Source organism: Arvicanthis niloticus, chromosome X (genome assembly GCF_011762505.2).
Source record: "Arvicanthis niloticus isolate mArvNil1 chromosome X, mArvNil1.pat.X, whole genome shotgun sequence".
Lineage (NCBI taxonomy): Eukaryota > Metazoa > Chordata > Mammalia > Rodentia > Muridae > Arvicanthis > Arvicanthis niloticus.
The window spans coordinates 111,896,562-111,912,299 of record NC_047679.1 but is presented as its reverse complement, the minus strand read 5'-3'; the positions used below and the strand labels follow the sequence as shown (position 1 = coordinate 111,912,299).

At 38.4% G+C, this 15,738-nt stretch overlaps 1 protein-coding gene across 1 annotated transcript in view; it reads left to right on the top strand.

Annotated features, from left to right (window-relative positions):
- Gpc3 (glypican 3) overlaps nt 1-15,738 on the top strand; it is a 336,736-nt gene that overhangs the window by 15,457 nt on the left and 305,541 nt on the right. The window contains exon 2 of the mRNA XM_034485703.1: nt 15,223-15,384. Within this exon, the coding sequence (XP_034341594.1) occupies nt 15,223-15,384 (162 nt within the window). The remainder of the gene's footprint in view (nt 1-15,222; nt 15,385-15,738) is intronic.

Below are 15,738 nucleotides of genomic sequence, written 5' to 3'. Positions count from 1 at the left end.
AGGCTGATGTACAGAGTTTAGGTCAAAACTTGAGTTCTTGAACTGAAAAACTACAAGGTCAGTTTAAAAACCTCAGAAATTTGGTATCTCTCTAGTCATCAATACCTGTCAAGTGAAGCAGGCAGACACTTGAGTTCAAACAAATAGTAATAGTTGCCAAAACCATGAACAGTCTAATTAAGTTTCCTAATAGTTCCTTTCTTCTTTGTTTAGTTCTTCTATAAATAGCCTTCCTATATTCTTTAATGAGCTTTCAGTGTGTGCCTGGAGGTTGTTATGGTCATGTGGGAGTTTTTGATTGTCAGATGGTGATGATGATGAAGGTAAGAATATTTATAATTTAGGCTCAGATTTTAAAAGGGGCTGCCAGAGAAAGGCAAGTAGACACCTACTACTTACTGCCTTTGTTTCTTTCTGAACTGGATTTTTGAATGGCTGTGAAGTCAACTTGCCATGAAATCAGAGAAGTCTTTGTGCCTCCTCATATTGTACTGACTGTTGAAAAAGGAGAGAAAGTCCCTGTTTCTGAGATCTGCTTGGAATCCAGGCTCAGACTCACACAGAATAAATATTTTAGGATATTCACTACACATCATAGTGAAAGCCCCCTGACTTTCATCTTCTGTGTTTGCATTTTTTTTCAGAGGCAATAATGAAAACATTTTTTTTTAGATTCCATTGTGTTATTGAAAATCCTATTTACATAAACAGGCATTGTTGTGGCTTAGAGAAGAATGTGGGTCCCATTCTTTAGCTCCTTGTATATCTTTGCTAAGGCTTGTCTAAATAGAAGTAATGACGTTTTAGTCTAAGCAGCTTTTCTCATTTAGGTAAGCAGGGTGGTTTGAAATCTCAGTTTACTAGATAATTGAGTCTCTTCTTCTTAATTATTTCAGGCATGCAGGTTGCTCTCTTTATAGTAAAAACCCTAAAAATCTAGTAATCTCCTCAGGCATCCATTTGGCAATAAAATCTAGTGCATTTTCAGGGGTTAATTTTCATTACAATTGCATGTTGTCTACTACCCCCGCACTGGAGGACATTCTGGTATCTTTTAGGGTCTGGTTTCCTCACACTGCAAAAGCACACTTTAAAAAACATATAAGAATCCTGCTGGAAATACTAGGTCTAGAGGAAATTTAAATGAATTCAGATTCATGCTCATTACACGACTTTCATTTAGAGTTTTTAATAGCCTTGTCATATTTCTTGGAAAATCATATGCCTGACTTTGCCAGATTTGGGTTTCTGCTTCGAATGAGCAAAAAAAAGATTGATAACTGAAGTGTAACCTAAGTATCCCTACTTTGCCCTTTACACACACACACACACACACACACACACACACACACACAGCACACACGTAAATAAGATAAAATAAAATAAGATAAAATAAAATACAGAAGCTCCCAAACCAGCCACATACCTAAAATACCTCAAAAGTCCTCTGGTGCATAGCTAGGTGGGGAAAACTTTAGAAAGAAAGAAAGAAAGAAAGAAAGAAAGAAAGAAAGAAAGAAAGAAAGAAAGAAAGAAAGAAAGAAAGAAAAGAAAGAAAGAAAGAAAAGAAAGAAAGAAAAGAAAAGAAAGAAAGAAAGAAAGAAAGAAAGAAAGAAAAGAAAAGACCCAGGTCTCTCTCACATCTGCTAGTCATTCCAACTGGTGTGACTTCAATTCAGCAAGTTTTTATTGGGCACCTGTGGTGGGGGTGGTGCTAATAATCGTTAACATTTATTGAGCCAGGCACTGTGCTAAGCCTTTTATGGGCAACATCTCACTTAATCCTCACAACCAGGTGGTACATCTTTTCCCTCCATTTCACAGATGAGGAAACCAAGGCTTAGAGAGGTTTAGTTACTTGTCTTTGATCAAGTAGGCACACAATGAATTAAACCCAGTTCGTTTTCACTCCTGAATCTCATCCCTTCCTTTATTGACATGATAGGTTGAACATTTTTAGGAAACTAGCTTTGAAAATTGAGTATGTATGAGATGCTAAGGAGTCAATGTCAAATACTCTATTGTTCCTGCTTTTGACAAGGAAAGGAGATGCATAGAAAGATGAAGCTCTTGATACCTGTTGAAGGAAAGGAGGCATGCATAGAAAGACCAGTGGCTTGAACTGGTTGGAATGTTGCCTTCTGAATATACTCTTGTAGTCTGGGGCTATAGGCATCTCTTTCCTGCTTAGTGAAAGTGGTTCTTCCAATTGAACTCCCTAGGTGCTTGTGCCAACCTCTTTCCATCTGTGTCTCAGCCCACTGTAGCATTGCATAGCATCTTAAAACCATCTCTCCTTAGATATGCATGGTTGGGGGAGGGGAATAATCGGACCCATCTTTCCCATGTCACTATTTCTCCTTTATTTTCAATTTCATTGCAAGAAAGGCTAAAATTAAATGAGGCAGATATTCTTGAGCCAGATCACTCACTGTGTCTCAAGAGCTGGAGGCACGTCCTAACAGTGGCAATCTGCAGGGACACTGTGAATCCAGACAAGTGCATTCAAGTAGATCTGGACTCCCAAGAGTTGTGTTTCTGACTCACCCACAGTTTGATAAGAGATTCAACTTCCCATTGGGATTTTTTTTTTTTTTTTTTTTACTTTTTCAGTAAAATTATGACAATGGAAGGGAGAAGCCTCAAGTCCCCTGTTTGGATAATTTATCTTGTTTTCATAGTTTCTAAGGAAAGCAACAAAGAAAAAAGAAAAAGACTCTTATACTTTCTGCAGTTTTAGAAAAACATTTGGTTCAGGCAAAAATGAATTCAGTTTCTCTCTCTCTCTCTCTCTCTCTCTCTCTCTCTCTCTCTCTCTCTCTCTCTGTCTGTCTTTTAAAGCCATATTCTTTGGCTTTAAAGCTTAGCCTACCAAAACCCTATCTCCAATCTTCTTGTAGTCTGTCTGCAATGTTTTCCTTGTCAACTCCCTTCTCCAGCACCTTCTTTTCTATTAAATCTCTTTCATAGAAAGAGGATATCACCAGGTTTGGACTTCAGTACAATGCCCGAGGGCAACCAATTAGTGAGAATTTTGATCCCTATTCCATGGGTGAGTGTGGGGAGGTAGAAACGATGTCCATTCCAGCCCTTTAGATTCTCAAGTTCTAACACAACACTATGGTGAAGACTGATAACATCACTGGAACATTTACTCACCTATTCCCCAAGACGGCATAAACATCACGGCACTGGAGCACATCCAGTCATTCAGATAAGCTGAAAGATGAGAAAAATGAAATGATTGATAGCAGTGCTTCTTGAATAGGGCTAGAGAGAGCATTTGGTTTTCTTTTGGTTGCTGTCTGCTTAGATGCAGTGTGCATGCTGCACTAACAAGACAACCAACTCCCTTTCCCACAATCTCTATCCTAGGGAAAGAGGAACGATATAATAGAGGCCACAGATTATTTACAGTGGCTGAGAATGTAATTACAAGGTGCAATGGCTTGAAACTGAAATGTAGGTTAGCCATTAGTGCTGGGGAAAGCATCTTCACGGTAAGGACAATTGGGCATCGGAAAGATTTGCCAGCGAGCTGGTTAAATAGCATCTTCAGAAATGCTAAGGGGTAGGGCAGGGGGAATGTGAAGAAAAATCCAAACTCAATGTTGGGCTCAGGTCCAGACTCATGGGCAGCTTTCATTACTGCCCAGCTTCCTTTCTGATTATTTAATTGCTAATCTCTTGAAAGAGATTTTTTTCCCTATTTCCAAAACAAGTCTAATTTGTTAAGCACTAGATAACAAATGCCTTTGAGCATTGAGAAGGAGGCATTTGGATTGGTCCCAACAACCTCCTATTGGACTTTCTGGAATATGGGCCAACAACTGAGGCAGTGTTGTTATTTTTATTATTTCACTTTTGCAGGGCTTTTAAATCCTTATATTATGTAAGTATTGAAGTTAAAAGACAATTTGTGTTATTTTAGTATTATTTATCTTAGGACTGACCTTAAAAAGAATTAGGTTTGTCTCCATGTTTCATGTTCATCTTTTGCTTGATCTTTACTTTTTGTTGTTGTTTGATACATCTCCTTCCCTGTCCCTTATATACTTTATCTCTCTACCCCTTTTTTTTTTCTGGAGGAAGTTTCTTAAATAAACCCTTTGTCTTCAAGCAGGAAGGTCATAGACAGGAGTATTGCACGTTGAGATAGCACTCGATGAAATAAATGGCAGAGCATCCTCAGGATGAAACATCTAGACAACATTAGGCTGATGCTTTTAGGTGAGGTAGAAGGGGAGATGTTTCCTAGGACTGCCACCACATGTTGCCTTCAATTTGATATCTGTAAACAATGGGCTGTGTCCCCCCACCCGAGACAGTTCTGGAGATCAGAAATCCAAAGGAAGGCTATCAGGCAGCACTGCCTTTCTAAAGACTCTGGGGAAGGAATATCTCCTTGCCTCTTTGAGCTTCTGGTGGCTTCTTTTCTGTGGCTATATCCTTCCTACCTCTGCTTTCTTCTTCACATATCCTCCTCTTGCCATGTGGCTTTACATAGACTCCACCAAGATAATCCAGAATAACCTCATCTCCAGAGTCTTAATTATATCTTTGAAGACCCCCCCCCGACCCATTTTTTCCAAATAAGGTCACAATGACAAGTTCCAGGAGCTGGGCATAGACGTATCTTTTTAGGAGATAGCATTCAACAATCCGTAGATGTGAGCTTTCTGGGCTCTCTTGAGTCACAGCATCTTATGGGACCCTGATACACAAAGGGAATTTGTTCAAGGAATGCTTAAAGTAGGTTGTCAGATGTCAGGGTTTTCCCAAGAGGGATGTGCATAGTACCTGCTGTTAACCCATTTTTTTCACATGATTAAACTGAGGACATGGGGAGTCAAAAAGTCATTTTGGATCAAAAGAAAAGAGTTTTGAAACACAATAGGCTACCATGTTATTCAGCATAGATTTTTGTCTTATGACTTCGGATTTTTTTCCTTGAAAAGTCTATTTTCTTTCCTAAACACTTTAGCCACAGGAAAGCAATTACTGCTTATTACCAACCTGAAAAGCCTTTTCACGGGATCTGCGGGATCAAGGTGATGGTGCACTTTTGGCGTGCTGCAGCTCCCACCTCGTCTTTGTGATTTGCTGCAATACCAGCACCAGGGAGATTTGTAAGCCAGAAACATCTGTGAAACAAAAGACTGCCTTTTTAGGTACAGGCTCAAAATACAGATCTGGCCTGTATACATAGTGGTTAATATGGTTTGTGCAGATGAGACCTTCTCTGTAGAAGAGGTTTCATACTTGCTTATGACAAAGGGACCTGTTTGAACATACCTAGCTATGGAACATCTATTTCTCTTCTGATGGAGAAAACTTAGGCGTGTAATGTGACTAGTAAGTAAGAGAATGGCCTTGGTGGAAGTATAGCGAGATCACAAGAATGTCACCTACTGAGTTGCTTTAGTGATCTCTGATACGGCTATTCAAATTGTGTTTGAATGCCTCAAGAGACAGGAGTCCCATCATTGAGTGTTCACAAGCTCAATAGTCAGCATTTGAGTGTACCATAGACCAGGCTGCATTCCATTGCTTCACAACCTGTGTGAGTCACAACCCCTTTGGCAAACTTCTGTCCAAAAATATTTACATTATGATTCTTAACAGTAGCAAAATTACAGTTATGAAGTAGCAACAAAAATAATTTCATGGCTGGGGGGTCACCACAACATAAAGAACTGTATTAAAGGGTCACATCATTTGGAAGGTTGAGAACCACTGCTCTAGACCATGGCAAGAAATGCAGACATGGTCAAGATACAGTTCTGGCCAATGGACTCATACAGCTCATAGCAGGAATAAGACAAGAACATCAATGGCCACAGAGCTTAGCTTGCAAAATATACTATCAGATAGGCACAAAGTGTATTGAAACAAATCAGAGATATCATGCCTCCTAGGGTTTATTCGGAGGGAAGGGAAGAATTTTATGAAAGGGGTACATGGAGGAGACTTGGTGGGTAAAAAACTTTAATAGCTGAAGCAGAAGGGATAATAGCCAATGAATGTGAGCAAAAAGAGGAAGCAGGGCATGTACTGAGACATTCATTTTGGAAATCTCAAAGAAGAGTTTAATTTAGTCCTTGCAAGCACATGGAGATGTAGCTGTTGCCTACCTTTATTGAAAAGATAAAGAATCGGGTGGTTAGAGATGAAGTGACCTGCTCCTTGATGAAGGTTCCTTGAGAGGCTGTTTAGTGGCCAATGGTTGTTGTGTTATAGCCTTGTCTGCTTGGTTTCAGAGTCTTTCTCTTTGACACTTCATGCCATTCTATAAGGAAGCTGACTGTTAAGAGATGGCTTATGGAAATTCAGACCTATAGAAGGGCATGCTGTTACTTTGTGGGCTGTAGTGCTGCGAAGCCCAGCTTGTTGGTATTGCTTTATTTCCATATCCATGTACTATTGGCAAACCTTTTCAAATGGAGGAGAATATAGTCTGCTGCTTCTTTTGTGTCCTCTCAGGACCCCATCTCATGCATTTAGTGAACACTGGCTATCCTGTGCTTGCAAAACCTCAGCTCTCAAGGCCAGACCCTTATAGTAAAATCAGGCCCAGATTTGGAAAGACAACTTGCCTAACTCGCAGCTGATTTTGCAACAGAGCAGATGATAACACTTAATCCTTGATGTAAAAGAATCCCCTCCCCAATGGTGTGATCTCATTGTGATTTCATAGAGAAGGAAGAATTGAGCCCTTAGGTTTAGACTAGGATATTGAAATTCTCTGCTATCACTCTGGTTCATGTGTTTGAAGATTGCATCTCAAAAATTAAAAGGAAAAATTATCCATCTTTTGAAAGACAGGATCTCAGCTACTTATCTGTGTAGCATAATAATTAGTGAGTCACTAGGGGAGACAGTGAAATTACCTTTGCTTAGTCCCTCTGGAAGAAATCTAAACTGAAAGAATATTCTGCATACAACTCCAGAGAGACTGCCATTGTTCTTCAGTCCAATTCTAACTTCGCAATTTTCATCATATTAAGGGGTTTGCTACCATTTACATAGCTATGGATGTGTGTGTGTGTGTGTCCTTCCACTGTTGTAAAATTTATCCTAGCGTTATCAATGAATCTGACCTATTTCTTTTCAACAGAAGTCTCCTGACATTCTGGCATTACCTCCAAGTGAATGGGAAGGGCCTCAAGCCCAAACCACAATCAGTCCCTTGAGATAAAAAGATGAGTCAGTGAAAGGTCTTTCCCTCAATCAATTTAAGTCCAGAGAAGACAAATAAATATAACAGTGAGTCGAGTCAGAATGTGAGAAATATCAATAAAAGATGGAGTGCGTCATGATAATTCAAAGGTCTAAAACTTTTCGAGTCTTTTTTTAAAAGATTTATTTATTTTATATATGTAAGTACATTGTTGATGTCTTCAGACACACTATTAGAGGGCATCAGATCACATTACAGATGGTTGTGAGCCACCATGTGGTTGCTGGGAATTGAACTCAGGACCCCTAGAAGGGTAGTCAATGCTTTTAACTGCTGAGCCATCTCTCCAGCTCCTGGAGTCTGTCTTTTTCTGCTCACAAGAACATTCGATACCACAGGACTCCAATCCAAAGACAACTAGGGGTGATGGTGCAATAGGACTCACATGACTCTGCCTTACCTCTCCTTTCCATTCTAGTCCTGCCAGGTTCCTTTGATTGTCGAACATTCCATCTACTTTGAAATCCCCCATACCTTTGCTCCATTTTCTTGGAGAATTTGAAAGAGATAGAATGACTTGACCAGAAATGGACTGGAGAAATGTCTCTGACTAATTAGGTGAAGAAAGATACAGGCACGGGAAGTCCACTTTGGAGGTTGTATCATCTTCAAAGTGAAAAGAGGTGAGGTGATGAGGTAGCAACAGGAAGGGGCGAGTCATGGACATTTAAAAAGCGGGAGCAGGAGCTCGGCCTTGAGAGCACAATATGCTGTTGTGTAGGACCAGAATTCAGTTCCCAGAACATGTCTGATGCCTGACAGCTGACTGATTACTCCAAGTCTAGGGGATCTGACACCCTCTTCTGGCCACCATGGGGACTGCACTCTTGCACACACACACACACACACACACACACACACACACACACACACACCCCTCCAGCTATATATACAGATAGTGAAATTCTAAAGCAGAATTAGTTGACTACCACAATATTTGGCTATAGCAGATGAAGATGAACTAAGATATCTAGAGTGATCAGAGGTCTAATTAGGAATTTTTAGAATAGTCTATGAACTCTAGGGCAACACACACACACACACACACACAGAGAGAGAGAGAGAGAGAGAGAGAGAGAGAGAGAGAGAGAGAGAGAGAGAGATCTGGGGATTTAACTTTTGACATGATAGGCAGTTAGTTGGCAGTTGGCAGTACAGATAAGGTAATTCATCCTTTAATTCTCAAGCCTAGAGAATGGCTTATCTCTAGGGTTGCTTTAAACTTCCAGTACTCCAGTGTAGTAGCGACATTTTGGCCTGCTTTTTATCGAAGCTGAGTCTATGGCAGCCCCAGGCATAGCCTTTGATTTAAAGTCTGAGCTCTTGATATCCAGGTGCACCCTCTACAAGGTCGTGTTCTTTCAGGATAAATAACCTTCTGCTGGATTCCCTAAGATCATTTCTTTATCAGCAATGATCACTTTCCCCAGTGGTTTCAAATGCAGCCATTTCTTTCATCTGTATTCCTAGCTTGATTAGTGAGAAATTAATGAGCATGTAAGATTTGATTTAGATAATGATTAATTAGGGGGAAAGGTGCCATTCTAATAGCAAGTCACTATTATATGCTAAGGAAATTAGTTAATATTTTTGGATGGTGAATTGACTTGTCCTTTGTTACAAACACCCTTTTAAAATGCCTGATACATTTTATATATAATTTTAATAAATATGTGTTAATTTCCCTACAAGTCATGAGGTAACCAGGTTTTTATATTATTAAATTCTTTGTCCAAAATTACCTCATGATAATATTGCTGTTTTATTTTCAGCATAGTGTTCCTTTGTTAGGAAAAAAAACCACTGTTCATAAAGCAGACCTTGACAATGAAATGTGTCAAATCATCATACATACTCACATATATATGGAGAAGATTTCAATTTTCATTGTTACTGAGCCCTGACAATTTTTGTTTCTGTTGCTGTTTGAATATGCTGTATCTGCTCTTAGAGAAGCATAGGGATCAAGGTCTACATGACTATTTTTTTCAGTGCTATTTAATATGATTTTGACAACTTTTTGTCATTAGTTAAAATTGTAGTCTTGTAAAATAACCAACATATAGAACATAATAAAGGTCTTGAAAACCTGTAGTCATCCATTGTTTGCCTTGGGGTTAGGGCCCATAGGTCTTGGCCTGCATTCAAGGCCCTTCAAATTAGGACCTTTCTTACCTGATTAACTATAGCTTAGATTGCAGCCTGTCTCTGGCCAAGTTGACCCATCTACTCTCCTAGCACCTCTCGAATAAATGCTTTCCATCCTCTATGTTCTAACTGAAACCCCACATCCTCTTGGAAGTTTCCTTTGATCCTGCATCAGGATGTCATGACTTTTGATTAACATGTATAAACCCTTCTAACCACTGTTTCAATTAAACTATAGATTATTTTCTTCACTTCAGAAAACGGACTGCATATTTTGTCACATAACCATGGACCAATTTAACTGTTCTCTAGTTATTTTGGGGTGTGAAAGTCTGGTCTCCACATGAATTTAGGCTTTTTTTTATTTGTTTAATTTGAATTCACACTTATTGGAGGTTTGTTCTATAACAAGAAGGCTAAGATACTTATTTAATCTACAAAGCAAAGAGTGTTGGTAATCTCATTTACAGATAAGGGCAAAAAAGCAAATAAAGGTCAAGTAAGCTGCTCATGCTTGCAAGCTGGCAAATGGCAAGGACTAGACTCTAACCATTTTGACCCATGGAACAAGAAGTGCTTTTGCTTGTTCCTTCTATTACTGCTTTTAATAATGCTCGCCTCCTATCTTAGAATAAAACCCAATAGGACTGACATTCACATACACAGAGAGTCACACACACTGTCAACTCTATGCTGTTAATTATGGAAAAGGAGTAGAGTTTCTTGCTACTTCACAGCCTTGGTGGAGTCGGCTAAGGAAGATTTGGGGCACCTGAAAATGTCAGGTCTTTACATGGAGGCAACAGAAAGCAAGAACTGGGCCCAATGGGAAGAGCATGGGATGACTGCCAGGAAGGTTGAGCCACGGGTACCCATGTGTGGAGACATCATCAGATGTGAATGTAAATGTATACATCTAAAGAGAACTTCCAGAGGGATATCTGTGGTTAGCTTCTGGGAAAGGAGTGCCAGAAAAAGGTGCCCAAGTTGAGGATACATGAGTATAACCCCCCAAGAGATAAAGCTGCCATGCTTCAGATAGCCGTTTTTAGTTGTCAGGCCCCCAACTGGATTCCATGTGCAAGAAAGACTTAAGGTAAAAATAATTAGAAATATATGCTACATCGTTCCTTCAAATGAAACATGTATTTGTGTATAGTCAAGATGCTTGGAAATTGCTTTTATGGTATCTTTCTAAGATCAAAGTTATATAATTATACAGATCTAAAACTGCCAGAGACATCTCCACTACCTTGATTTTTAAATATAGGCAGACACATAGTTCTTGTTAGTCTTCTCAGTCTACAACTCTCATTAATTTAATGGTATGTACATCAGTTGAGTGAAATCACTGAGACATTCCAAAGGAGATGAGAATTCCTCTCTGCTCTTTAAGAAATTATAATATAAAAGAGTAGAGTTATAATATGAAGGTATTTTTTCATCCTTCAAAATAAATGGAAGTTAGTAACCTTGTAAAGACTTTAGTTATTATTCTTTAGCATTTGACAGTGAAAGTTATTAAGTCCCCTCAAATTGACCTCCTGACTTATTTGAACAGTGCAGTCTTCTGCTTATTGCCATGCTAGGATGTATTGTTTGTTGCACTTTCCAGTCCCAGGTGAATTTCATTCTTTACATAAAAGTTACGTGAGTATCCTTTGAAAGTTTAGCTCAAAGTTAGTTTTCTGTCTATTAAACAGGAATGTTTCCCTTTAACCTTTCATTCCTCATGTGTTTAAAGAATGCTTCCTTATTTGTTAAGTCTTTTGTTCTTTGTTTTAAAAATTATTTTATGTGTGTGAGTATTTTGCTTGGATATTCTGTCCACATGCATGTAGTACCCATGTCAGCCAGAAGGGGGCAATGGATTCTTTGAAATTGGAGTTATCAGACTGTTGTGAGCCACCTTGTGGGTGCTGGCAATTGAACCCCGGGCTTCTGGAAGGTCAGCTAGCGCTCTTAATCTCTAAACCAGTGTCCATAATATGTCTTTTTTTGGTGGCATCTTATTTCTTCAATTCATCTTTTGGCTTTTGCCATTACAAGTGTGCAGAATTCTCTCTCAGAGTACCTCCTTAACCATTTGCCCTAGGATTTACTTGGTATTCATCCCATTTAGGAATCAATTCCTAGAGTAATTTTTTTTTTATTTAGTTGATGAGATTCCTTCTAAATTTTTTCCTCTATTCATTTTTGCTTTGTTCCTTTCCTGCAAATGCTCACAGAATTGAAGTGGTTAAATTTCAGTACTGTTAGCTCATTTAAGCATGAGTAGTGCTCCTATGTTGAATTTATCATGAGAGTTTTTTTTGAACCTTGTCTATGGATTATAGAAAATTTATTTACAACAAATTATTTTTTTCCATTAGGTATCTATTCCCTTTGATGGAAAATCCTGAATTCTTATCATTTATGATTGTTTTTATTTCTTTGATTCTATAGTCAACTCTTGGTCCCTAAGATCAATTGTTCTGGTTTATTGATTTACCACTCAGTAATAATTGAAACAATGTAAATATTGCTATATCTCCATATTTACATTTGGATATAAATATACTTACATCTTCATGACATTTGGTATCATTCCTGAAAAGTTTTCATTTGAGGTTTTATTCCTTTTAAATTGTTTTAGCTAACCGGATGAGATGATGAGGTTTCCAAGACTTGGCCAATGGATACAGTGTTGCCATCCTAAATAACCGTATGGATAATCGTATCAATAGCAAATAAAACTGGTGTCACCATAGCTTAGAATCATTCTTGAACTTCTGCAGGTACATTGAACAACATTTCATTACCTTATAAGATCTTAGCAACACAGCACTTCATAGAAGAAAAAATTCAACCCTATTATTTTATCCCTCCCATAACCAATGCTAGTGGAAATGGTTGCAATACTAATAGCCAGCTACCTTATAGAAATAGCTCAGTCATCCTGCAAAACTGGAAATGATCCCTAAAGCAAATTTAGAAAAATACAGGGCTTTCTTTGTCTATGACAATTAATTTTATGAACTTATGTAAGTACAGAGAGTTTAAACACACATGATATAGGCATTGCTTTCCTAAGGAAGTAAATCAAAACTTGTTAAATAATCAGAGACTTGATATATGGAAAGGTTTACTAAATAGAGTTCTATTCTCCCACACATACATCTATGTGTGTGTGTCCCAACCAACATTGTTTAAATTTAGATTAGCCACTCTTCCCCAAGGGGGCTCTTTCCCTTTTGGTCCAGCAGACTGCATCAGTTTCCACTCCTAGAATAGTATAATATTTTGTAATTTCATGTAGAAAGAACATAGTTACAACTAGCCGTGATTTCTTTTTGTATGTGTCTGTGACTATAATCATAAAATCTTTAAGCATAGACTTTATTTAAAATTGGTTTAAGGCTTGTGTATGAGATTGACGTTTATAGGAGATAAATGTGAACTCCATGTCTTCAGATCCCAACTTGTATTTTGCCATTAAATATCATCTTTCCTTCCAGTAGTATAAATTACGGTGCTGGATTAGGTTTTCTGATACGTATTATCTGATCTCTCCTTTAAGGCATTTGTCAGCTGTTCCCTTGGGTAAAGGGAAGTGGAGATCTTATAGTCAAAAACTTGGATCCAAAAGTGATGGCACGAGAGACACAGGATGATGAATTTCATTCTTAAATTAAGAAAAGTTAGACACATGCATTAAGGCCACAATCAACTGCAATTGCTCTGAAACAACATGGTGCACTAAAATGACAATTTCTGGTAACTTAGGGCTAACTAGTCTCCCTGCCTTTATTACATTTCAAAACTTTAAAAAAGGTTCTTAAAATATCCGATAACACTTTTTAATGTCACTAAGATTTATTGAACCTTACTTTCTCTAAGATCCTTATGGACTTGGGCAGAAGTTATGGTCCACATATATATTTTATCATCCTACTGATGTTGATTTATTATGTTTATTTGCTAGGATGAGGCATGTATCTCTCTTAATCCATTTAGATGATGAGGTCCTCCTGGGCAGGGGCAATGTTGTACCTCCAATGTGTGGTACAGTGCCCGGCACATAGAGAGCAGTTTACATAGGGTCATTGGAAGAGCAGATGCCAATTGGACAAGTAACTGAGCTAGCATGGGACTGGATGTTCATTAGGTTTATTAGGATAAACAATTGTGAAGGAAAGGAGGGAGGTTGCTGAAGGATGATGAAAAGTCATTAGAGCACAGTGCAGGTCTGTCCCTGCTAGGAAGGTGGGAAAAAGGAAGGGTTGCATAAGAAAACCTGTAGCTTATAGTTATTAAGAAAGTTTTCAAAATGGGAATCTTTACCCTAATGTCCCCTGTGAGCAAAATTCTATGAAATACAGTATCTTATATCTTTGCCATGTGCATTCACAAGTCGGGGAGCCACCCCTAAGGATTGTGGCCGCTGCACACATGGTGGTAAATCAGAAAGAAGCCTCTGGGCTACTAGTCAATTATTCCCCACAGTAGGAGAGTCCAGATGCACATTTTCACAGCCACATGGAAGGCACTTCATAAATGCTTACTGAAGAGAGTCTAAGTAAATGAGGAGTTGCATAGGAGAGCATGGGCTTATGTGTGTGAGGTGAGGGTTTGATCCTCTGTTACCCCTTGCCACAAAAAAGACAGAAAGAGAAACAAAAGCAAGAGTTGCAGATTGAAAGGAGATTGGATTTATTAGTCATTAAGCCTTAATATTTGCCCATGTTGTGGAGGACACAGATTCTTCCTACCTCCTCCATCATGCTTCCAGGGTTGCCTTCTGGAAAACAAGCTTCATGGAATCCCAGTTGTAAATCAGAATGGTCCTTGCTGTCACCATATTCTGTATCTTGCTTACTTTGAGGTGTAACTGCTATGTAGTAAGCAATATAGGCTTCACAAGTACATATTGACAGTTTGGACATGTACACCGCAATCAAAATAATGAAGGTGTCCATCACTCGAAGACATTTCCTTACTGATCTTTGTGCTCCCTGCTATGTCCTCTTGTTCTACCACCCATCCTTATACAGCTGCCACTAAACTGCTCTGTCTATAGATTTGTTTCCATTTGTACTGCCTAATAGAAATGGAATCACTGGGTTTGGGTTCGTTGGTGTGTTAGGATGTACCAGGACTTCATTCCTGTATGCCATCATTCCTTTCCATATTTGTATTATATTTTATATAGTATTTATCTTCTCTTGACATTTGTTTCTGTCTTTATTTGGCTGTTTGTTCTCGAGCGCGGGCCCATTGTTTCATGTACATTGTTTTGTGTACTCTATAATCATTGTAATAGCAACCAAATAAATATTTGTTGACTCTTGTAGATCTTTAGTTAAAATGATAACAAATCTTTGATTGGAATCATAACTGGGATTTTAAAAACTTGTCTTGGGTTGTGTTCATATTTGTAAATAACAATCAGAAAAAAATAAATTAGAAGAATGAAGATTGATATTTTAAAAGACAAATTAAATGTTGGTGTTCAACAGCCTGTACTTGGTGCTGCTATAAATTGGTTTCTGTAGAATTTATGAGTCAGACCTCAGCAATTAACTGACAGTTATTCAAAAGGAATCAGCTATGAGGGCAATTGGATGAATTGAGATAAACAACATAATCAAGACCTACTGTATTTAAAGAGAAACTTGTTGTTTTGTCCTGTTTAGGTGTGTGTGTGAGAGACAGAGAGAGAGAGAGAGAGGAGAGAGAGAATGAGAGAGAATGAGAGAGAATGAGAGAGAGAGAGAGAGAGAGAGAGAGAGAGAGAGAGAGAGAGAGAGAGATATTTTCTGCTTACTGAAACATGAATACCTTATTTGTTTCAGGATCAGATTTGCAAGTATGTCTCCCCAAGGGCCCAACATGCTGCTCAAGAAAGATGGAAGAAAAATACCAACTAACAGCACGGCTGAACATGGAACAACTGCTCCAGTCTGCGAGTATGGAACTCAAGTTCTTAATTATTCAGAATGCTGCGGTTTTCCAAGGTGAGTTTGGGGGATCATTTTCGATGTACTGTTCAATGGCATCATTATTTGGGCACTGAGCTTTCAAATGCTAAATATAATTTATAAATTACCATTCTAGCATGCATGCTTGATATAAAAACCTCCCAGTGAGAGACCCTGGATAAGAAACACACAGATTTTTTTTTAAAGGAACTTCATTTTGATCTTTGAAAAAGCAAACAGGATTAAAACTCATTGTCCAAGGGCATTTTGTTTCCCTGTATATAAAAGACAGAAATCACTGCTGAAAAAGTCCATGATAATTTTCTTTGTTAGTCTGTTAAGAGTTGTTTTCAACCCTCCCAACCACCACCGCCACCACCACCACCACCA